Below are 26,146 nucleotides of genomic sequence, written 5' to 3'. Positions count from 1 at the left end.
CCTCTGGCCGAGAATTGGAGCGCTCTCTCTCGCACTCTTCTCGTGTTCGTTGTCGGATTGAATGCTTTTCAACTGTTCTTTTTCGCATCCATCTTTTTTTTTCATACTATAAAATCGCCGTTTTGCTTACTATTATAACTTTCTTTTGCTTAATCTGATTGCTTTTAATTAATTTAGTGTGTTTCAGATAAATTAACATTTTCGTGCAGTAATTACCGCTTTTTACAGTGTCGGCGGTTTTTTCCTTAACCACGTGATAACCTGCTTCGCTTTGATAACCACGCTGTGTTTTGCTTATCTACGTTTATTTAAACAATCCGCTATCACATTAGTGAAATATTTAGTGTACTTTTGTTAATAAATATATAGTGTTATTTTTGTTAATAATTTTTGTATTTTTATTGAAATTGAACAAACAGAAACGAACCAAAGTCCCAGTATCTTTTATCTTATAAGATTTGAAGTTTTATACAAAATGGTCCCTCGAGCCGGATTTTGGATAGTTTCGTTCAAATTTATCGCTTAATAAAAAATACAAAAATACTTTGAGTGAATTTTGTGTAGTTCCGGTAATCTAGTGCGCGTTTGGCAACTCCGACGCATTGCTGAGTACCTAAAAGTGTACTGCGTTGGTGGAAAGTTAGATTGGGACCCTTAATGCGAAGATCTACCTGTGTCATTCGTGTGCGCGTCGTAAAAAAGTGATTATTGGAATCAGGTCTCAACTCAAGGTCATCGCACTACATCTTCATCGCATCGAGTACACAAGAGGATTCATCTAAATTGTCAGTTCGCTCCTTTTATATCTCTCTTTATCGCTAACTTACTTCTTTTTCTCGAATTCATTCTCTTTCGATATCTTTCAGATTATTACGATGTCTGCCAAGTACCTACTGGTGTTCGAAACTCACATGGGTGCCCTCAACTCCATGGTCAATGAAGTCGGAAACGGCGAGCACAATCTGATCCAGCCAATTGACTGCGAAGTCAAGCTCGAGGTGCTTGAGTCTACGTGGAACAAGATTGCCGACGCCAATGACAAATTGACCAGTTGCAAGGATATTGATATCACCCACAATTACTTTAAAGAAGGTCGATTCACCAAGGCCGTTAATCGCTACGTAATGGTTAAATCTTCTCTCAAGCGCCGCATCGCCGAAATTGAACCTCGTGTGGTTCCTCTCTCGCCTCACAATCGCACTGCAAATGAGGCTACCGCCTTTCGTCCACAGTTGCCAACTATTCAACCTCCAAAATTCAATGGAGAGCTTCTTGAATGGCAATCATTCAAAAATAAGTTCTCATCCGTCGTTAACAAAGACGGTGTTAACGAGGTTGACAAGATGCACTATCTTCTCCAGAGCCTCCAAGGCACTGCATACTCTCTCGTCGCTAATGTGGAGATAACAGACACTGCATTCGCCACAGCCTGGCAAACTCTGACCACGAGGTATGAGAACAAGCGAGTATTGATCACGGCTCAACTCAACAAACTGTTTACCATACCCAAAATGGCGTCGCGAGCCGCCAAAGAGGTTAACAACGTTATCAACACCACTTCTGAGGTACTAAATGCCCTGAGGGCTCTCGGATCGCCAGTTGATCACTGGGATCACATTATTGTACATTATATTACTCAGAAGCTGGATCCTCAGACTCGAGAAGACTGGGAAATCACGCTGGGGAGCGGCTACAGATTTCCCACCGTACGATCGTATCAAGAGCTTCCTGCTAGCTCGTGCACGAGCCCTTGAAGCAATGGAAGGACGTCTTCCAGTCAAACCACGTGACCCTAAGGTCAACAAAAAGTCCGCGAGTGGTAGCAAACTCACCCACGGATCTAAGACATCATCTGCACATGTCCATATGACCAGTTCGACATCGCAAAACGTCACTATGGCCACTGGACCTCCTACAACAACTCAACCACCTCCTGGACAGATCGCTGGAGCATCTCCAAGACCACAACGTCCTTGTTCGTGCTGTGGTGAAGCACATTTCATCGTATCGTGCCCAGCGTTCCAAAGATTATCGCCCAAAGAGCGTCATCAGCTGGCTATCTCCAAGTCGTTGTGCCCCAACTGTCTTGGACCTCATTCGTTCGAGAATTGTCGTAGCCAAAAACGCTGTCGGTTTTGCCAAGCAGCGCATCATTCCATGCTACATGATTCTACGCTTCTCAGCTCAGCATCAACTTCATCTAACACAATGATGAATTCTCAATCTACTGCCTCTCAACAGGTAGGTCAGAATACGTCATTCTGACTACCTGATGCATCATCTGCTAGCACGACATCGCCATCGCCTATCGCATTATCGCCATCGCCTATCGCATTATCGCCATCGCCATCGCCTATCGCCGCAACGACCTCGTCATTGCCTATCGCAGCATCGCTACTCTCTTCGCAACAAGCTCGTTCTTCGTGCAACACAGCCTCAGCATCAAGACCTCTGGTGTTGTTGGCCACAGCACAAGCCCTCATCGTATCGCCAACACATCATCCTCGCACAGTACGTCTGTTGATCGATCCAGGGTCAGAACTATCGCTGATTTCTCTGCAGCTCGCTCGCCAGCTTGATATGAAGCCTTCCAAAACGAGTATCCCGATTATTGGAGTAGGAAGTGTGCCTTCAGGATCAACGAAGGGTGCTGTTGACATCACTTTACGATCTAATCATTCTGAAGACCAGATTGAGCTTCATGCGCACGTACTGCAGTCTCTTACCGTCGAACTGCCTCCAGTCGTCATCGCCAGTCAATCCTGGAATCATATCTCTGATTTGGAACTAGCAGATCCAGATCATCTATCACCAGGTCGAATTGACGTCCTCATTGGAGCTGACTTTTATGGCTTAATCATTAAGCCTGGCGTAATCACTGGAAAACCAGGTCAGCCTATCGCCATTCAGACTGTCTTTGGATGGGCAGTTCTAGGACCTGCTGGTCCATCTTCTAGCACCTCGCCTGCACATCAAGGTCACCTAATCTCAAACCTGCAGCTTCACGAACTCGTCTCGAAATTCTGGGAGCAGGAAGAAGTTCCAGCGTCTCACCAAGAATCTCTTAGTGCTGAAGAAGCCGAGTGTGAAGCACACTTCATCGCCACTCACTCTCGCGACAGCTCAGGTCGCTACATCGTGCGATTGCCCTTCAAACCCAATGCTCCTCCGCTTGGATACTCGAAAGGCATTGCACAACGTTCGCTATCTCGCATTCTCAATCGCATCGCCCAACAACCAAATCTTCATCGACTGTACACAGAGTTTCTCACCGAGTACGAGTCCCTGGGTCACATGGAGAAAGTTCAACCGTCAACTGCTTCAGACGTTGTCTATTACCTCCCTCATCACGGAGTGATGCGCAATAACAAAATTCGTGTGGTGTTCAATGGCTCTAGTAAGACAACATCAGGCTATTCGCTCAACGAACTGCTTCATGTCGGTCCCAAGACTCAGAATGACATCTTCGACGTGCTGTTGTATGTCCGTCGCCATCGCCTCATCTTCACAACTGACGTAGAAAAGATGTTTCGCCAAATTCTCATACATCCTGATGATCGCAAGTTCCAACGCATCTTATGGATTGATAATAACTCACAGAGCCAAGAGTTCGAACTTACCACAGTTACATACGGAACTACATCAGCTCCTTACTTATCAGGCCGCACCCTGAGACAACTACTGCTAGACGAAGGTCACGACTTTCCTTTAGCTGCTGAACCGATCGAAAGGGGAAGTTATGTCGACGACATTACTGGCGGTGCTGATGATCTCGACTCTCTCAATGCTATCGCAAAACAAGTTGAAGAAATGTGTCTACGAGGATGCTTCCCTTTGGCAAAGTGGAAGAGCAATCATCCTGATTTCTTCAAAATTAATCTATCTTATCAACCAGGTTCAGAGTATCATGAATTTAACGAGTCATCCTCCAAGATTCTGGGTCTAGCCTGGCAGTGTGCGCCAGATCTGCTCAAGTTCACTGGTCAGTCCTCACAAAAGGCAGCTATCACCAAACGCACCATCTTATCCGAAACAGCTCAACTGTTTGATCCTCTGGGCTTGATCTCGCCAGTCATCGTCCGCGCCAAAATCTTAATGCAAGATTTATGGCAACAAAAGGTCGGATGGGATGATACTCTCACGCCGCAAATCATTCACCGCTGGACGTCGTTTCGCGATGAGCTATCTCAGCTATCTCAACTAGCAATTCCTCGGTGGCTCAATCTACTCACTGATAGCTCGGAAGTCGAGATACATGGGTTTTCAGATGCCTCTCAAGCTGCAATGGCTGCTGCTGTTTACCTCAAAGTAACGACTTCTAACGGCTCATCAACAGTAACTTTAGTCTGTTCAAAGACTCGAGTTGCACCTCTTCATCGTCTCACAATTCCACGGTTGGAATTATCAGCTGCTTTGCTGTTATCAAAACTAGTCTCTCGTGTTCAGTCAACTCTCCAGCTCCAACATGTTCCTGTTTCATTGTGGACTGACTCCGCTGTGACTCTGGCCTGGATTAACAGTGATCCAATGCGCTGGAAAGAGTTCGTAAAGAACCGAGTTCAAGAGATTCAGCAAACCTCGCCAAACGCCACCTGGAGATTTGTCTCAGGAAAACAAAATCCTGCAGATTGTGCTTCTCGAGGTCTAACACCTGCTCAACTCATCAACCAAAAACTCTGGTGGTCTGGACCCGACTGGTTAGCCCAACAGAGTCATCTTTGGCCATCTTTCACGGCATCAGATGATCAACTTGCTGACATCGAGATTCGCCCTAGCACAGTGCACGCATCTTCAAGTACCAAGCTGCCGTTTGATGTCCTATTCTACGAAGACAGACCTCTCACAAAGCTGTTACGTGTCACAGCCACGATTCAGCGAGCAGTGGCGTGTTTCAAGAGAGTTCCTGCGTCCAGCTTGAGCTCTTCACCTCTAAACCCTGCTGATCTTCAATTTGCTTTTGACGTTCTGGATCAAATCCACGCAGCAAATCTACTTCGCCAGTGAGATTCGAGCACTATTACAAGGTAAGAGTCTTGCTAAATCTAACCCTCTCTCTCGACTTACAGCTTGGATCGACCAGACTGGTTTACTTCGAGTTGGTGGACGTTTACAATACTCTCAACTTAATGAAGACGCCAAACATCCTCCAATAATGCCGAAAGATTCAGAAATCTCCAGGCTTATTATCGCCAACGCCCACACACGTACTATGCATGGTGGAACTCAGCTGACACTTGACTACGTACGTAGATACTGCTGGATCCTTGGTGGTCGTGCTCCTATCAAATCTTTCATTCATCGATGCGTCACCTGCACCAGGATACGTGGCATCCGTGCTCAACAACGCATGGGACAGCTCCCAGCTTCCCGTGTCACACCTTCACTGGTCTTTGAGCATGCTGGAGTCGATTACGCAGGCCCAGTGTCGCTCAAGTTCTTTCAAGGGCGCGGCACGCGCTCATATAAGGCTTGGATCGCAGTATTCGTGTGCTTTTCAACTTCTGCTACTCACCTGGAGCTGGTAACTGACTACAGTGCTCAAGGCTTCTTGAAAGCGTTCAGACGCTTCACAGCCCGACGAGGAATCTGCAAGACGCTCACCAGTGACTGCGGAACCAACTTTCAAGGTGCTAGTGTTATCTTGAAACGGTTGCTAGCTGGTTCTACCAAAGAATCGCAACATCTTCAACAACTTATTGCCAACGACGGTACAAAATGGAAGTTCAATCCTCCAGGAGCTCCTCACATGGGTGGCAAATGGGAAGCTGCCGTCAAATCTGTCAAGCATCACCTATCACGCATCAATTCGGACAAAATCCTCACGTACGAGGACTTCTCCACGCTTCTAACTCAGGTGGAAGCTGTTTTAAATTCTCGACCTCTCAGTGCTCTATCAGAAGATCCTGACGATCTCACAGCGTTGACTCCTGGACACTTCATTCGAGGAGCACCCCTTACGCTTATACCCGAGCCAACACTGGTCGACACCCCAGCAAACCGACTATCACGACTTGAGGACATCCAGCAGCGGCTTCAACTGTTCTGGTACCACTGGTCTGCTTCTTGCCTGAAATCTCATCAAACCATCTCCAAGTGGAATACTTCATTCAACGACATCGATGTTGGATCTCTAGTCCTGGTCACAGATGAGCGATATCCACCATCAAAATGGCCGCTGGGTCGTGTCACCCACACTCACCCTGGTAAGGATGATCTTACCCGAGTTGTCACCATCCAGACGGCTACTTCTACCTATACACGACCAATACACAAGTTGGTACTACTTCCTATTCCAAGACACGAGGAAGATTCTCATGACGTTGCTCCAGCCACGTCTCATCTACTTCTCCATCGAGCGGAGAAGGGGGGAGAATGTTCAAATCTCCCTCTCTACTTCCCAGCCTTTACCGACTAAAACCACTAGAGGCTTCTCTACCTCTCCACTTGGAGGCAGGTCAGGCGCCTGCAGAGCACCAGGGGTCCTCTGGCCGAGAATTGGAGCGCTCTCTCTCGCACTCTTCTCGTGTTCGTTGTCGGATTGAATGCTTTTCAACTGTTCTTTTTCGCATCCATCTTTTTTTTTCATACTATAAAATCGCCGTTTTGCTTACTATTATAACTTTCTTTTGCTTAATCTGATTGCTTTTAATTAATTTAGTGTGTTTCAGATAAATTAACATTTTCGTGCAGTAATTACCGCTTTTTACAGTGTCGGCGGTTTTTTCCTTAACCACGTGCTAACCTGCTTCGCTTTGATAACCACGCTGTGTTTTGCTTATCTACGTTTATTTAAACAATCCGCTATCAAATTAGTGAAATATTTAGTGTACTTTTGTTAATAAATATATAGTGTTATTTTTGTTAATAATTTTTGTATTTTTTATTGAAATTGAACAAACAGAAACGAACCAAAGTCCCAGTATCTTTTATCTTATAAGATTTGAAGTTTTATACATCACTAATGCTAAGCTAAACAACGGAATTATCCACAGATTCGGTAGAATCTGGCGCCAAGTTCCGTTCAAAAATCCCGTTGTAAACGGAGCGCCAGACTACCGACTGTGTTTACTGTAAGCAGAACGGTATTTCGAGGTTGCAAAATTTTATTTAATTATATGGTTCTCCTTTTTCCAAAATGATATATTATAAAAGTAATTTATACTTTATTTTACTGATATTAATTAATTATAATCAATTATAACACTTAATTCACTTAAAATTATTAAATTTTATCAGCACAAACTATAGTAAGCCCAGAAATTTCGATCCTGACTTTTTTCGATGGGGAATATCAGCGCCACAGACTAGATAAAATGAATATGTGTAGTAATCCTTCCTATAGACACGCAACTACAGTAAAAAAAAGTGATTCGTAGCTTGCATCTATGGCCGCCAGGGTGCACTGGAATTACATCTACATAAACTGTAGCTTCAAGGGGATAGTTTGCAGTAAAAAGCAGTCAACACGAGATTTAAGTTGTTATCAATTGTAAATTTTCATTATAATTACAAAATACTAAAATCCGAACAAAACAGTTTCACTGTAAAAAGTCGCGCCAAGTCTACGTTCATAAGACTATTAGGGAAAAAATTTTTTTCTTTACAAAAAGATACAAAATAAAAATTAAAAATCTAAGTAACCGATATGATTGTTTATGATTTTCGGAAATTAAAAAAAATTTTATTGTAAATTTAAAAATTAAAAAAAACTTTTTAGAACGTACTTGGTCAGCGTCATTGTGTATTTCAATTTTTTTAAAGTCCTAGTAAATAGATTTTACGAATTTCATTAAAAGTAAAATATTTTGCAACCACGCACACTAAATACGTTCTAAAATTTTTTTTTTATTTTTAAATTTACAATAAAATTTTTTTTAATTTCCGAAAATCATAAACAATCATATCGGTTACTTAGATTTTTTAATTTTATTATTTTGTATCTTTTTGTAAAGAAAAAAAAAAATTTTTTTTTCCTAATAGTCTTATGAACGTGGACTTGGCGCGACTTTTTTACAGTGAAACTGTTTTTGTTCGGATTGTACTATCAAGACGACCTGCAAATAATAGTAGCTAAACAAGGTCGGTTTGATGCCCCAATAAAGTAGATTTCTGCAGTACCGGCATTGGGTTTCTGCCTTATCGACGGTTGTTTGTGGAGTTTCTGCGATATCGATGGTGGGTTTTTATGCTCTGCTTACCGACTGTTAGGGGATTATCATCGATTTGTTGGTCGGTTTTTACCGATTGTTTGGGGGATTATCATCGATTTGGTGATTGATTTTTACCGACTGTTGGGGGATTATCTTCGATTTGTTGGTCGGTTTTTTTTTCCGACTGTTGGGGGATTATCATCGATTTGGTGATTGATTTTTACCGACTGTTGGGGGGATTATCATCGATTTGTTGATTGATTTCGTTGAGGTCAAAATGCTACCACCCCAACAGCAGAGCTGATACCTTTTGGCTGTGTGTATCAGCTTTGGTGTTGATGTGATATGCACTTCTTTGATGCAATGATGAATTTTATATATATTCAAATGACTTGTGGTATAAGCATATGCGAGAAAGATCGATACTTACGCCGCTCTGGTGGGATGAAATGGAGGTATTGAAGTTTATTTATCGATTTGAGGTAAGTTTGATGTCAATTGGTGATCTATGTTATCGACAGTCGGTTTGATACCGAATAGATTTTCTTTATCTATCGACGTGGGGTAAGAGTTTTTTCTGAATTTTAACGTTTTTTAGCCTCTCCTCTCTCGATTACATCATGTTTTTTACGTCATCCGACAAGTTTGAACCTGTTTTTTTCGCGTCGTCATCGTGAATTTTAACGGTTTTTACCCCCTCCTCTCTCGATTACGTCATGTTTTTACGTCATCCGACAAGTTTAAACCTGTTTTTGGTGTTGTCGTCGTTGGGAGGGGATCGTTGGTGGGGAGTTATACTTACTTGCCTCCAAATTTTAGTCCTCTGCCTACAGTTACTCGATTCAGTTGTGTAATCCATGGATAAATTGACTGATATCGAAATCGCCTTTCTCAGAAGTCAACCACCTTACTGGGACGATTTTGACGATTTAATAGAAAGTTATTTTGGTGACATTCCACCTGAGGATATCGGGATATTTGTGGGGAAAATTATTGATTTGCATAAAAATTTAGAGGTGATCAAAGCTGCTCGCGAAAAAGTGAACTGTTCGAATTGTGCTGATAGACTTGAAATAACCAAGAAACTAATAGAAATCACAGACAACTTAGTTAAAACTGCGCATACAAAAGTATCTTGTTCTCATTGTGTGGATAAACTAAATTTAATTGACGATTTACTTAAGACTGCATATACAAAAGTATCTTGTTTAAACTGTGTGGATAATCATAATTTAAACCAAAAACTGTTAGAAATTACACAGAAGTTTCAAAAACTAGAATTACGTTTCATTCATCAGTTACTCTACAATGAACCGTAAACGATTGAGGTAATTTTTTAAAATCATTAATTATATACTAAAAATTTACGTATTTTGTTTATAAAAATTTTAATTTATTTCAGACTTCACTCATGTGACGATTCATGTGATCATTCTGCGCAAATCGAGTTCGACGAAGTAAGTGCTTCATCCAGTGATAGTGAAACTTCAAGTGAAGCTTCTATCGAAGCTCTGAGTGAAGCTTCTAGTGAAACATCTAGAGAATCTTTTTGTGATTTGGAAATTTCTACGGAAAGCGTTGTTTGTATAGTGGAAGAATGTTATATTGGTGATAGGAAAGTTAAAGTAACATCTTATCATTTTAAAAACTTTTTAGTAACGAGCTATAAATATTTCGAAGACAATCCGGATAGTCCACCAATTGAGGCTACACTTATAATTCTTTAATTAACCAATTAAAAAAAGTGAAATATGGAATACTTAATTGATTTTACCGGTTATATTATGCCAAACGGTTCATTTACAGTCAAGGAATTTTGTGTCACCAAGATTACTAATGAATATCAAATCAATGGTGTTTATGAGTGTGACTATCATTTATTTAAGCCTCCAGTGACGACTACTAGTGCATCTGTTATTAAGCAAAATCTCGACTATAATGGACGTCGTCATGGAATTAGCTGGGATGTCGGTAAAACTGCGTATAATGTGCTTGGGGAAATTTTTAATATTTTAAAGCATTATTTGAGCTATTTATATGTTGAAGGTGAACAAAAGAAAGAATGGCTTGAAAAATTAATTGATGATCCATCTGTTGTGATCATAGATTTAACGAAAATGCGCCATTATTCAATTGATAACATTCAATTTACACGTTTCAAGTGTCCATCTGCAGTGCACACTTCAACTGGCTATTTAAAAGCTTGTGCATTTCAAAACGTTCAACAACTCAAATTATGGTATTTAAAGTTTTATGGTTGTCAACCCAGCTACACCAAAGTAATTTTTTTTGGTTACATTACTGTTGGATAATTTCGAATAAAAATGCTTCCTCTCAGGTAATTTTGTATCATTGAGTTTATCTATCGATGTTATATATTCATACGGAAATACTCCCTTTCTAATGACTAATCTAAATTTTTCAAGATCATTATAATGAAGTTTTGTTATCTTTTTATCATCTTCTTTTAAGTTCGATGCTAATTTGTCTAGACTAGAGGCCATAAATTTAAATGAGTCTATGAATCTTAGATTAACACATGTTTTTTCAACATACTTAGTAAGGTAAAGTACCCAGTAGTTGAACAGGTTTCAAAGTAAAACGTATTTGACCCTATTTTTTATATATAATGATGTAATTATTAGTTCAAATTAGTGATTTTTATGAAAATATAAACAATTTTGAATTGATTTAAGCGCAAAAAAACGCAGACAATTGAATATTTATTTTTTGACAACGTTTTTAAGATAGGCTATGAAAGGAGTAGTAGTTGAACAATCAATTCTGACGAGCCGCAGTAGTTGAACACTCGGGGAGCAGTAGTTGAACGAATAAAATATATGGCAATGGGCACACCAAAAATTTTCACTGTTTTATTGAAATACCAAAGGAATCATAACATATTATTAAATAATATTAAAAATAATACTGTGAATACTTAATATGATAATTTAAAAATGAGAAACATTTGTATTTAATTTTTATAATTGTATTTTTTATTATTATGAACTACAAACAACACAAAAAATGAACTGTTAACTGAATTGAAAATCATAAATACTTTTATTTATATATTATAAATATAATTTTTGTAGGATAAGGACAGAACAATAATTTAAACATTTAAATCTAAATAGTTTCTTGTTTAATTTTTAAAGTTTTTTGTAGAGTTGTTAACTCGTGAAATTTTATGGATTTTTCTAATTCTTGTAGCTGGGATTCAAGTAATTTTAACTTTTTTTGCGACGAAATGTCATTATTATCTTTCCAAATTTTTTTAACAGTTTTAATCTCTGACATCAAATTTTTTTTCTCTTGCAGCAATTTTTTTTTTGTTTCATTGAATTGTTTTTTTACCGTTTGCTCTTTTTCTTTTAAAATTTTCTTAATGTTTCGTTTTTCCCTTTTTTCAGACAATTCTTCTTCCCTGAGTTTTTTGGTAGTTTCTTTTTTCTTCAATACCTTCAACATATCATCTACAGTGCAGGCAATTGGAGTATTTTCATCAGACATTTTCCTTTTCTTCTTTTTATTAGTATTAAAGCTCGGTTTTGAGGAAGATTTTTCGAAATTTGACGTAGATTCTTCTAACGTAGATGTAGGTTTTGAAATTATCTCTGCACTTGCTGGAATAGTTTCAAAACTATTATCAGTGCACAATTTCTCTGGTTCATCCAAATTATTAGAGTGACATGATAAATCTAAAACTGAAAAAATTAGTTAGTTATTACTTAGTTAAAAACTATATTAGAAATTACAACAATACTTAGAAATTTACCAGATTCACAGCCTTCAAATATATTTTTTATCTCTTCAATGAACTCAGGATCAGCACTTGCTTCAGCAGTGATTTCAGGCGTATTGATACACACAGATTGAGAATTTGATAGTAAATTAGAATTATTGTCATGCATACTTGAATTTGTATCAACAATTAACTCTATTACATTCACAGAACTAGATTCTTTGGAATTGTCTGTAAACAATTAGATTTATTAAACAAAACTATATAAAATTTTTAATTCAGTCTGGTAGCTCTATCTTACCTGATTGTATTAAGTCGGGTGATGATTGATTCGGGAAAAAAACAATGTTTTGTTCAGACTCTTGTATGATTTCCATACTTAACATAGGATTTGTAAAAATATCGTGTCCAAGAGAACTGTTTTGTAATGATTCACCGTCAATCGTATTTTCAACTGCTAGTATATGCTGAGAATCTATAGCTACATTTTCATTTTGTTGTGTATCTAAACTATATTCTGAAGAAATTGAATCATTAATATTAATTAAGTTAGAATTATCATATACTTCATTCGACTCTTCACTGTTACGACTTAGACTATCTTGCGCACTCTCTTCACGACTGTTAATAGCTATATATATACAAAAATTACTTATAAATATTATAACTAATATAGAAAAAATACTTAAATTATGAAATTGTACCACAAAGTTGTAATGCTTTTTTCCACGCTTCGAAGAGTCCTTCTAGTTTAATGTCACCCGTCCAAGATGTATCTGTCTCGTTCTTTTTAAATAAATCAAGTGTACTTGGAGGAATTATCTGGTTTTCCGATATTTGTAAGAATTCCACTTGACGCTGAAGATTTGAATCGATTTCTCTGATACCTTCACTATTGTTTGACGTACATGCCTCGGAACAATTTTTATTTTTGGTATTTTTGTTAAGGACATCATAATTAACAGCATTCGGATTAAATGGGTACAAGCCGGTAGCACGGAATCCACTTTGAATTGTTTTACTAAAGTCAACAGCCTCGAGAGCTTTCTCTAAAGCTGAAGCAAACATCCACTTTTTGAAGTCGATCACATTGTTTTCAATTTTATACTTTCTGTGATCTTTTGCATAAGAAGCTTTTAATGGCCGAAATAATGCAACATCCAGTGGCTGAATGATATGGGTTGCATTAGGATACAAAGCTATCAATTCAATCTGATTTTTTTCACAAAATTGTACCAGAGGAAGAGTGCAGTGTGAAGAATGGCCGTCAACATAAAGAACTACAGGAAATGGATGGTTGTTTTCTTTCAACCACTTGAAGAATACATTTTTTATGTAGTAGTAAAAGCTCTCCGCTGACATCCAGCCACTTTCAGTATGACCGACTCCCCACCCCTTAGGAATATTATCCAAAATATTTTTTTTTGGACTTTTTTTACTGTCAAATAAAATCATAGGTGGTGCCATTTGACCAGAAGCAGAAGCAGTTATCAAAGTAGTTATGCAGGCTTTGTCACTGGCACTTACTATTTGATATACTGATTTTGCTCCTTTCTTAGTAATGACAGTATTATCTTTAGGTACCATTATGAAGGCACTTTCATCAAGGTTAAATACTTGCTCAGGATCAATGAACAGTGAATTTTTCTCCTTCAAATAATCGTGAACTGTAGAAAACCACCCGCGAAGATCAGTTTCGGTGACAGCTGCTCTGGTAGTAGTTAAATTTTGAGAAATCCTTTTCGTTAACGATGGATGTCGTTGCATAAAAGCATTGTACCAATGTTTACCTGGTCGATTATTTTTGAAGGGGTTTTTTTTCTTGTTCCTTACTAAATAATCTTGAATACAGTCAAATAGATGGTTTTTAGTCACCGGAAAGCCCTTGTCAGCACAGTAAATTATCCAATTCTCAATATTACTCTCTTCCTCACTGCTCAGGATAGTTGACGGACCTTTTTTGCAATCAATAGGTGTAAAACATCTCGACTTCAGCGATAGAGTACTTTTAGGTACTCCAAATATTCTCGCAGCCTCGGAAAGAGTCATGGAATTGCCCGCTGCTTCCATAGCTTCGTACATCATTTCCGGAGTCCATGATTTTTCGGATTTCTTTAAATTTTTTTTCTTCACCTTTCTACTGTTCTTAGAGACTGTTTTTGTGCCAGCAGTAGTTTTTGAATCAGATTTTTCACCTGACTTTTTTGCCTGGCGCTTAGGCATCTTGCTGTTATGTTAAACCACAATTGATCTAAAAAAACAAAAAAATATAATATTCAACAAATTTTCTTGTACATTTTACTAATTGTAACGGATTATTTTTTATTAACAAATATAAATATTATTGACAATTTTTATCTTACCTATATGTTGTGAAATTTTTTTGGTTAGAAAATAATAAAAATTTATTTTGATGAAATAGTTACATTTTTACACGAAATCACTTGAAATTATTGCACTAATTGTTGATGAATCACTAATATTTTATTTTTGTATATCTTTTTTAACAAATTAATAATTAAATGAAATTATTTGTTATTACACTAAAATAAGCTTTACGCTGTTCACCTACTGCTGCCATGAAAATAACATGGACCCAATACTTGAACACGTAACGCCACCTTGTTCAAGTTTTGGGTACCACTTTGAGCATTGGGAGGTATAGTTGAACGCTTAAATTTAATATAAAAATAATAGTTTATCTATTTGCAAAAAATATATATTATTTAGAAAAGACTATTTTGTTGGGTGGTAAAATTTTTTTTACTTAAAATGATGGTATACAGTTTTTTTTAATGATTGTTCGGTTTACCGTTTAGTACACTTTTCATAAAAAAAGTAGCATCTATCGGCTATTCTCAACATGTCAACTTTAAAGTTAAAAAAAATATAATTTTTTTGATTTATAATTAAAAAAACTTACAGAAATCAATTACTGTATCATTAAATAATTATAACTTGCCCATATTACTCATAATATATGCATAGATTTTTTATAAAAATGATTCTAAAAGTCTGTTCAACTACTGGTCCCATTTTTCGAAGTGTTCAACTACTAGGTACTTTACCTTAAAAGCAATATAACGATCTTTGTTGATTGGTAATAATTCAAGTGTACCTTTGAAATTTTTAACTAAAGATTTTATTATAAAATGAGAGTCATAACCAGACATATTATGAAAAACTACCAGTATTGTATGTGATTTTTTATAATTTAAATTACACGATAAATGAGCAGGTCCTCTGTAATATCCCGTAAAATGATTATGATCGTAACATTTGTCTTGAGAATTTATAATTTTTTTTTCGCAAATATAACAAATATTGGCCTGTTTATGTTCTTCTAATTGTTGTTTAGTCAAAGGTTTCATAGGTATTGGATTTTTTAAATATGAATCTACTTCAATTGCAAAATTTTTAAGTTTACCCACAAACCAGTCAATGCAATTTTCTGAACGATTAATTTCAAATTTCGATAATTTATTATCATAATTACAAAAGCGGTAAAATGCAATGCTATGAGGAATATGAATATAATATCTGTATCATCATCGGTAGGTGTCAGTGTACATTCTAGATCTGCATAAATAACAAATGGTACAGTATCCTGTCTTTGAAAATTTTTAAATTTTTAAATTTTATTTTCCTCTGTTGGAAATACCATGTGAACTTTATTAATTTTGAAACAATCTTTTTTATGACGTTCAAAAGATTCTCTTATTTTAAAATGATTTAAGCATCGCTCACAAAAGAAATGTTTCTTTTCTGATTTTGTTACACTACTTCTTATTAAAGCTGATAAATTTTTAATTAATGCAAAATGATAAATCGGTTTATAATCGTCATAATCATCGCTTTTCATATTTAAATTTATATTACTTTGTATCATTAAAAGATGAATAGTTTTTATATCAGAATTTATGTCAGAATTTATAGACTTACTTAAATAGACTGGAATTATTACACATTCATCAGATTTCTTATCAGATTTCTCATTAGAAAAATCTGATCCTAAACCGTATACATTAATAGATAAATTGTTCATTTTTTCAAATTTCGCAATATCTTTAATTTGAATTGGAAAATTAATTCCATCGTATTTAAGTACCTCACTAAAATGTGGATAAGAAGTAGTCCTTTTGCTGTGACCCGTCCTTGGAGGGTGAATAGCAGCTACAACACACCACAGGAAGCAGTATTCATCAAAATTTTCAATGTTCAAAACTGCATGTCGGTTGATTATCTTCTGGGGCATCCTCACATAAGTTGAGATTCCAGCATGAAGAGGTTGATATTTTGACATTGTTATTACTAAATTTGAGATTTCTGATAAACGCCATCCGGATTTTTCTTGACAGAATTCTTCAATTTTTCTTATCAAGGCATTGGATACGTGATTTCTATACCAGTCAGCAATATCTGTAGATGCTAATATTTCACGATTTTGTGTTACGAATGATTTCATTTCTTCTCGGTTGGTGGTAGGAATCTCAAATTTACCAAAAAATTCAACATTAACTTTTAAACTGTTCACTTTTATTTAACATTTCTTGAACTTTTGCACAAAACAAGATTCTTAGAAAAAGTCAAAAATTCCCCAGTTTTTTTATGAGTACGGTTAATAACTGAGCCAGTCTTAATGTTGTTTGAAAAGGCATTTCCAAGATCTTGCCATTTAATAGAATTATTTTGTTGATTTAAATCACCACCTGCAATTTGGCCACTCAATAGTAAAAACTGTTCACTATACCAATGCAGAAGGGTAATCTGTGTTTTAACACTACGTTTCACATACACACTGGTCTGCGGATCTGATAAGATAGTATCAAAATAGTTAATAGTATCTTGGCAAACATTAAAACACCGTTCACATTGTTCAACACTCACTTGGTTAAATTTTAAATCGTTATAAGATTCAGACACTGTATTCACCAGGCTGTGAATAGCTTCTATTATTTGTTGAGACATATTCGCAAAAAATAATTTGCAAAATAACAACTTAATACTAGTATAAGTCACTAACAATTGTTAATAATTTGCAAAAAAAATTTGCATAAAAATGCGCAAAATTAATTTAATGCTTGTATAAATCACTAATTTTTGTTAAATCAAACTTTTTAAATCATATGATATACGCTAGATGTGAGATTCAATTTTTTTTTGACTGAGATATGCAAAGTGTGAGATTCAAACTCCTTCTGTAAGTCAAGGAAGTAATCTCAGAATATTTATATAAAAAAAATTATGCGTTCATGATATACATGTATATTCATTCATACATGTATATGTGAGTCAAATAATAGTAAGACTACCTATGATTAATAAGAAACGTTACAGTACACTTGATGACAGATTTACAATGTCTAAAATTTTTCTTATACTCTAAGTATTGAGTGTCAATGATTCATTATTTATGACCGTTGGTACCGCGTAAACATTTTAAAATAAACGGATGCTGAAATATAAGAATCTATACGATTGATAAAATAATTTACTTAATCAAACCGAGATTTGCAGTTCTAAGAATGCTAATAAAATTTTTTGTTGTGAGAAAAAGTCACTTAACAATAACACTGTAGATAAAAAAAAATAACCGTTGGTTAGCTATTTTTTAAAAAATTATTAAAAGACCACGATTATTGTAAATTCAATTTTAAGTAATTAAATTTTAATTAATTAAAAAAAATTAATGTTATGTTTTTTTGTAATAATAATAATAATAATAGGATAAAATAAAAAATTTATTATTTTTTCAATTTATTATCACAAAAGTAGTGCTTTCGACAGTCGGAGTGATTTTCTAAAAAAAAAATTTTTCATGATAAAAAAACAAAAGTTTGTTCAGAAATTTCATATCTTAGTTAAATAATTTGTTTTTAAAAAAAAAATATTTTTTCAAGTTTATATATGTATAGAACTATAATACATAAGGCCTACTGTTTTACGTCTGACCGATCGTAAAAATTTTTCATCTCACTCGAGTTTCTCTGTAATATAGACACATGTGTTGAGAAACTTAAATTTAATAGATCAAATTTTCTTTCTATTAAAGACGTTTCAACTGAGCAGTTGTGAGTTTTTTTGTGTGTTAATGTTAAAAAAATATTTAGTCGACTTAAACGTTCGAACAGAGCAGTTGAGTTTTTTTGTGTGCCGTTTTTTTTTTTTTTTGTGTTCAGTTTTAATATACCAAAAAAAAAAATGTACTCTCCAATTGTCGCGATCAGTGAAATCCTAAAGGAAAATTTAATTCTTGAAGTACGAGTGCGACACGATTTACAAAAACACTTGAAAAAAGGAGGCATCTGGCAAGATGATTCATTGTGTTTGGTGATTCTGTATGATTTGTAGAGTAACAACAACATTACTAATGCTAACATGGAGATAGCTAGTGACACAATTATAATGGATAGAGTGCACGTCATATGGAGTCGGCTTCCATATAGAATAAAACAATACATCAATTTTATTCTGTATCAATGTTCTCCATTTAAACCAAAGTTATTTGATGGAATGGATTTGTCAACTTACCGGAAATGTATGCAGCAACAGCGCGAGTGGCAGCGGTCTGCATATGAAGATCTACTCGGATATGGTGAATATACCATAGATCGTGAGGACAGTTTTCATATCAGAGATATGATCGAATATAATGAAGCACTTGTAAGTATTTTTTACATTTAATAAATAATATTAATAAATATAAAAATTAATAAACTAATTATTTTTTTGTTTAGAGTAATCTTACTCATCATTATTACCATCATGGCATTTTATCATCATGGTATTTGAAACACTCGTAAGTATTTTTTAAATTTAATCAATAATATTAATAATAATAAATATAAAAATTAATAAACTAATTATTTTTTTTGTTTACAGTAATCCTACTCATCATTATTACCAACATGGCATTTTTACCATCATGGGTATTTTATCATGACCATGATTGTCATCATGGGAGCTTTTTTTAAATAATTTTGTTTTTGTAAATAATTAAATAATTTAATGATTTTTTCGTAAGTTTTAAAAAATAATTTTTTATAAGTTTATTTGTAAGTTTTAAAAATAATTTTTTTATAAGTTTAAAATTTATTTGTAAGTTTTTAAAAAGTATTGTTATACTTTTTGTAATTAATTAATTAAATAATTTAATGATTTTTTTGGAAGTTTAGAAAATAATTTTTTAAAAGTTTTAAAATTTATTTGTAAGTTTTTAAGAATAATTTTTGTGTTTTAAAATTTTTTTTGTAAGTTTAAAAAAAATTTTATAAAATATTTTTTTTCTCCGTGTACATGTGTACATGTGTGCAGCAGGGTAAGAGTGAGCAGTCCCATACGTATGGGTCTGCGCACTTACTCACTGCGCACACTTACCCCTCATGATTCTATATTTTCTAAGTTTAAAAAAATTTTTTTGTGAAATAATAAATTTTTTTAAATAAATTTTTTTATTATTATTATCCTCAAATTATTATTAGTAGAAATTATTATTAAATTATTAATAAAGTAATAAATGAACTGCATATAAGAAAAATCCAATTTATTTTTTTTTTAAATTAAAATTTTATTAATAAAATTAAACATTTTTATAAATCAGTTTTATTAATCCAGCTATTATGGGTGGTGTCAAATCCCAACCATTTAACATAATATTTACTTCCTTTCTTTTTTACAATTTTTTCAACTAGGTATACATCAGGATATTTTGTTTTGCTGAGTTCTTCACTGTAAAATGCTCCTTCAATTGGCTGATCCTGGTAATCTACAAGTTTGTACGTCGTTGGATTCGTATTCTGCACCTTGTTTATTGTAAATATTTCAGTTGTCCAGTTTGCTGTGTAACCTTTTTCGAACAAATTTTTATACTTGCTTATTCTTACTTTATCTCCATCTTTAAATTTATTTTTTTTAAGTAATTTTTTTCTCAGCGTAGTAAGAGGTTGGTAAATACTCTTCTTCAAGTCTTGTTCATTATCAACAGTTACATCTGCTGGTTTCATTTTTATTGTTCTATGTTTAGTGTTGTTGTAAGTATTCACTAAATCATCAATCATGTTGATCCACTTATAAGTTCCACGAGCAGTGAATTTTCGCCACATATTAGTTTTAAGTGTTCTATTAAATCTTTCACATATGGATGCTTTCAAATTACTAAATGTTGAGTACATATTAATTTTATACTTTTTCATAAGATTACGGAATTCTTGATTATAAAATTCTTTGCCTTGGTCAACATGCAGATTTTTTGGAATTCTTCCATGTTTTAATATAGAATCCATTGCTCTGGTTACATCATTAGCACTTTTATTTTTTATAGGTACAGCCCAAGCGTACTTGGAAAATATATCAATCACTGTTAGTAAATATTTATAATTATTATTTACTTTTGAATAAGGAATCATTTCAACTAAATCAGCTTGCCAAGTCTCATCAAGTTCTCGAATATCAACATGACGGCGTTGATAATTTTTACGAGCTGGTCTGTGAAGTTCATATGCTATTACCGTTTTTTATCTTCCATTTTTTTTTCCTAATTCTTCTTGTTTCGGTTTCTTTCTTTTTAATTCTTGATTTTCTTTTTTCAACAAATCAAGAGAAGTCCTCAATGATACAACTTCTGAATGTAAATGGGAAATAATTTCTAATTGATCTTCTCTTATAGTCCTCTCTAATGAAGATAATTCTTTATTTATAAAATCACGCATAAATTTCAATGTTATTACATCATTATCTTTCACTGGTTCTCCAACTTCACATAATCTTTTGTTTTCTAAATCAAATTGCCCATCAGAATTTATTTTAAATCCTCTTCCTGGAGCTCCTGGAGGCCCACTAACAACTGCTACCGCTTTCAAAGAACGTCCAAATATATCAATACTCATTTTTTTATTGTTCAGTTCACTTCAACAGTTCACAAACTAATGGTGAAATTTCTGAAATATTACTTCTAATATATAATTTCAGCCTCTCTTAATTCTTCAATAATCAAAATAATTTCATTAGTATGACTGGTATTACCAGCTGATTGAGAGGCCATTAATAGGCGTAATCTTTCAACCAGTTCATTAGGATCATCCCAGTATACATAATCCATATTTCTATTTTTCTTTTTTACTATCATTTGGCTAGGTAAACCTCCACCTTTCGAAAAGTTTGGATGTCTTTTTGCTAGGAATTCAACAACATAATTTTGGAACTTGGGTGACGGATCATTGAAAATACTTGTATTCGGCTTGTAATTTTTCCAATACATATTCGTTCTTTCAACAATATCTAAGTAGTATTTCTTATCATTCTGTGTTGCTACAGAATCTTGAGGATCTTTTTTGAATAATAATTCCAATAAACCATGAGTCATGGGATAAACTTTGTCTTGAACATTAATTTCATCTTTGTTGAAATAAATATTTGAATTTCCAATGTACATTGCTTTATTTCTTTTGCGAACACCATACCTGAAATCATTCTCTTTGTGATTTCGATTTAATTTTTGTATGTAAGTTTTTAATAAATGATCCGTTTTGGCAGGAGTACTTGAAGCTAGTGGTTCTGTGGATCGATACTGTCTGTTGCTATTAATGAAACTTTCATCATCAGAGATCAGACTATCAAAGTCATCTGGTTGTTGGTCTGAGTTTTCATTTTTTGTTTCTTCTTTTATCTCTTTTTTTATATATTCTTGTTTAATTTTCCGCTCTGATGATTCAATAAGAGTTTTCAATGGTGTGACTATCGGCTTGAACATTTCATCCATGGCTTTTTCAGCTGTATCTTTTCCTAACTTTAAGAGTTTATGTTTGCGTCGGATTGCATCACTTGCCTGGGAGATTTGATGTAAAACATCCTTTTGTTTTAAAATATCCTCCGACTTCATGTTGATTTAACAAACTACTTAACATGTATGATTATTATTTATCCGATACAGGTTAATTTATGCTAATGAAACAATCAAAACCCTTACGATACCTTCCATCATTTAATTCACTGTCTTTGTCAATTACTACAAAGCCATATTTATTATCATTCCAGCACGCTGAGCATAAATCCTTGAAAGTATTGTATTGCATGTCAGTATTTACATGATCATCGTAAATGTGTTTTAAATTCATTTCATCTTGTCGAAATATAACTAAAAAATTAATATTATCACGAATCAGATGTTTGGGAATGCGTGTATATGTTTGACAGAGATAAAAACTATCGACATTTTTATGTCTACCCATACAGAAATAGGCTTTTATATGATCCTGTTTTTCACATGCCACATCATCAAATATCATTAATGAGTTGGGCTTAGCATCTTCAGGTTTTATTACATCTCCATGTTCATTGAAAGGATAAAATCCAATGCCTTCTATAGGTTTTAAAAGTGACTCTAAAAACTTATATTTTGGCTGTTCGAGGGATTTTGAGTAGAGGTAAATATTATCAAATCTCAATCCATTCGAATGTATAATGATGGATAACAAAGCATTCGTCTTTCCACAGTTTGATGGGCCACAAAACACAGCACGTACACTGTTGGGTAACAGAGAACCGTGTCTTTTAACTTTTTTCAATCCAGTACCTTGAACTATTTGATCAAAATTAGTTACTGGTAATTTAGCTGGTTGATGTTGGAACTTCATGTTTACAACTCACAGCAGTATCATCAACTCTTTGATTTTTACTATAAGTATAGGCTTTTATACGATTTTTTTATTAGTCATTATGCTACTGTGATGGAGCATAGACGTGTCAAAGGTAAAGGTTTAGTTAATAGAATTATTAATAAACTCCCGTTTGAATTACATATACCTGGCTATCAATACTGTGTACCTGGCACAAAATTAGCTAAAAGGTTAGCTCGTGGTAATCCTGGTATTAATCAATTGGATGCAGCGTGCAAAGAACACGATATAGCTTACTCGAATAATCGTGAAAACTTAGAAGCACGTCACGAGGCTGATAAAGTTCTTGCTGAAAAAGCGCGACAAAGAGTTCAATCAAAAGACGCTGGTATTGGTGAAAAAGCCGCCGCTTGGAGTGTCAATAAAATTATGAAGTTAAAGAGACGATTTGGAATGGGTTTGAAGATCAAGAAGAAGAAGACTGGTGGTAGAAAAAGAAAATCAAACGTGAAAAGAAAAAGATGAATAAGAAGGTAGCACTGAGAAAAATTGTAGGAGAGGCTAAAAAATCTATGACAGCTGGTGGTGATCCAATTAAAACGGCAATGATTGGTGCACGTCAGGCAGTTAAAAAATCAGGTGGAAAAAAAAATATTAGACTCCCACGTATTTTGCCAGTACCAGTTAAAACTGGTGGCATTATTCCGTTTATGATTCCATTATTTGCAGGTCTTTCAGCAACTGGTGCTCTTGCAGGTGGAGCTGCCGCTGTTGCAAAAGCTGTAAATAGTGCAAGTGCAGCTAAAAATCAACTAGCAGAGAGTAAGAGACATAATGCAAAAATGGAAGAAATTGCTATTGGTGGGATATTCGAACAAAACAGTTTCACTCAAAGTCCATCCACGTTCATAAGACTATAGAGAAAATTTTTTTTTTCTTTACAAAAGATACAAAATAAAAATTAAAAAATCCGAGTAACTCGATATGATTGTTTATGATTTTCGAAATTAAAAAAAAATTTTATTGTAAATTTAAAATTAAAAAATTTTTAGAACATATTTAGTGGTAGTGCGGTTACAAAATATTTTACTTTTTTAATGAAATTCGTAAAATATATTTACTAGGACTTTAAAAAAATTGAAATACATAATGACGCACACGAAGTAATGTTCTAAAATTTTTTTAACTTTTAAATTTACAATAAAATTTTTTAATTTCCGAAAATCATAAACAATCATATCGGTTACTCGGATTTTTAATTTTTATTTTGTATCTTTTTGTAAAGAAAAAAAAATTTTTTCCTAATAGTCTTATGAACGTGGACTTGGCGCGACTTTACAGTGAAACTGTTTTTGTTCGGATTTTAGTATTTTTGTAATTATAATGAAAATTTACAATTGATAACAACTTAAATCTCGTGTTGACTGCATTTTTTACTGCAAACTATCCCCTTGAAGCTACAGTTTATGTAGATGTAATTCTAGTGCACCCTGGCGGCCATAGATGCAAGCTATGAATCACTTTTTTTTACTGTAGTTGCGTGTCTATAGGAAGTATTGCTACACATTTTTATTTTATCTAGTCTGTGGCGCTGATATTCCCCATCGAAAAAAAGTCAGGATCGAAATTTCTGGGCTTACTATAGTTTGTGCTGATAAAATTTAATAATTTTAAGTGAATTAAGTGGTATAATTGATTATAATTAATTAATATCAGTAAAATAAAGTATAAATTAATTTTATAATATATCATTTTGGAAAAAGGAGAACCATATAATTAAATAAAATTTTGCAACCTCGAAATACCGTTCTGCTTACAGTAAACACAGTCGGTAGTCTGGCGCTCCGTTTACAACGGATTTAAACGGAACTTGGCGCCAGATTCTACCGAATCTGAGGATACTTAAGACCTTACAGACGTGGAATGGGTTTATATTTGAGAACTTATCCTAAAGGTAAAGGAGTATCAAAAAACAAGTAGAGCTACCACACCGAGCACTTACAAATAAGGATATATTAAAGTATGTCAGAGAATTGAAAATTCCAAATTTTAGAGGAGTTTTCATGAGAAACGATTTACCAAAAACTGGTCCTAAAAGAAATGAATCAGCGATAGTCAACTTAGATGATAAATATGGACCTGGTACCCACTGGGTATGTTACAAAAAGATTGGTAATAATGTAACTTATTTTGATAGTTTTGGAAATTTACAACCACCACAAGAAATTGTGGATTATCTCGGTGTTGGTAGCATAAAATATAATCACAAACAATATCAAAATTTCAATACAATTATATGTGGACATTTATGTCTTAAATTTCTCACTAGAGAACTATAAATTCATGGAAATTACGCTTGAGTTATCAGTCATGGCTGAGTCATTTACATTAACACTTACAGGATCATCATCAGTGTTGGAGGCTAAATATTTCCCTCCTATTGAATTATCACCAGACAAAAATTATGTATTAGGACTTGTAGAATTGCTTACATTTAATTCAATACCCAATATTGATATTGGTGCTAATAAATTCTACGTGACTTATCCACCAGATGGTGTTATTTATCAAAGACCTTATGATGATGATGATAGCAATGATGTGAATGCATACTATAATGTTGATGGTGGTGGAAAAAAAGTTGTGAAAAATAATGGAAAAAGAGCTAAAAGAAATGTATCGATTATTACAAGGATTGACGATGATTATAATATACCACAAACTATTGAAATATCATCAAAACCAAAGACTAGAGCGTTAACTTTACCAACTGGAAGCTATGAAATTGAAGATATTGAAACATATATACGTAAATCATTGCCAAAACTCAGTTTAAAATTAAAAGCGAATAATAATGAGCTGAAAAGTGAAATTAAATGTGACCAATTTATAGATTTTAAACCAAAAGACTCTATAGGACGATTATTAGGGTTTACAGATCGTCAACTTGAGCCTCATAAAACTCATTCATCAAATTTGCCTGTTGCTATACTCAAGCTTAATGTACTAAGAGTCGAATGTAATATTACATCAAACGCATTTATAAATGATCGGAGAGTACATACTATTCATGAATTCTTTCCTAGTGTACCATCAGGATTTAAGATCGTGGAAGTACCATCTCACGTCATTTACCTTCCAATACTCACAAAGGCTATACACAATATAAGACTGCACATAGTTGATCAGGATGGAAAATGAGTAAATTTTAGAGGTGAAACTATAACAATCAGACTTCACGTGAAAAGTTTATAAATTATAGGAATAGTTTTCGAGTCAAAAAGTGGTGCTGGATATAAAAAGACATTACCATGGATGAAATTTACCAGTCAGCGGATACATCGCAGACTATTAACACATCAGAACGCCCAGTTTCTAAAAACTCTCGGACTAAAATTACGTGGAAAATCTACAAAATAAATTGCTGCTGCTTAGCTTGTGTTATACCAAAACGTGACTCTTAAGAACTCTCTATAAATTTAATTGTAATACTTGGTAAGTCAACAGCGTGCATACGGTACAGATTTTCACAAAGATTCAAAGTATTACACACCAAGCTATATAAAAGGCGGTACTGTATACAAAGGCTCACCGTCTGGAGATAAGTACGGAGTAATAGGAGATAAACGCTACAAATA

At 34.3% G+C, this 26,146-nt stretch overlaps 2 protein-coding genes across 2 annotated transcripts; both read left to right on the top strand.

The window, feature by feature from the left end:
* Positions 1–669: 669 nt before the first annotated feature.
* On the top strand, positions 670–1,754 carry LOC123269270. Its single transcript, XM_044734868.1, has 2 exons — positions 670–785; positions 867–1,754. Exon 2 carries the CDS (start codon positions 876–878, stop codon positions 1,752–1,754), a length of 879 nt encoding a protein of 292 aa, XP_044590803.1. The 5' UTR covers positions 670–785; positions 867–875.
* Positions 1,755–2,580: 826 nt separating this feature from the next.
* LOC123269269 lies at positions 2,581–5,004 on the top strand. Its single transcript, XM_044734866.1, has one exon. It carries the CDS (start codon positions 2,581–2,583, stop codon positions 5,002–5,004), a length of 2,424 nt encoding a protein of 807 aa, XP_044590801.1.
* Positions 5,005–26,146: the final 21,142 nt, after the last annotated feature.

Source organism: Cotesia glomerata, linkage group LG7, assembly GCF_020080835.1.
Source record: "Cotesia glomerata isolate CgM1 linkage group LG7, MPM_Cglom_v2.3, whole genome shotgun sequence".
NCBI classification, from domain to species: domain Eukaryota; kingdom Metazoa; phylum Arthropoda; class Insecta; order Hymenoptera; family Braconidae; genus Cotesia; species Cotesia glomerata.
The sequence above is the reverse complement of the archived record's forward strand: the minus strand, read 5'-3'. Positions and strand labels throughout refer to the sequence as shown.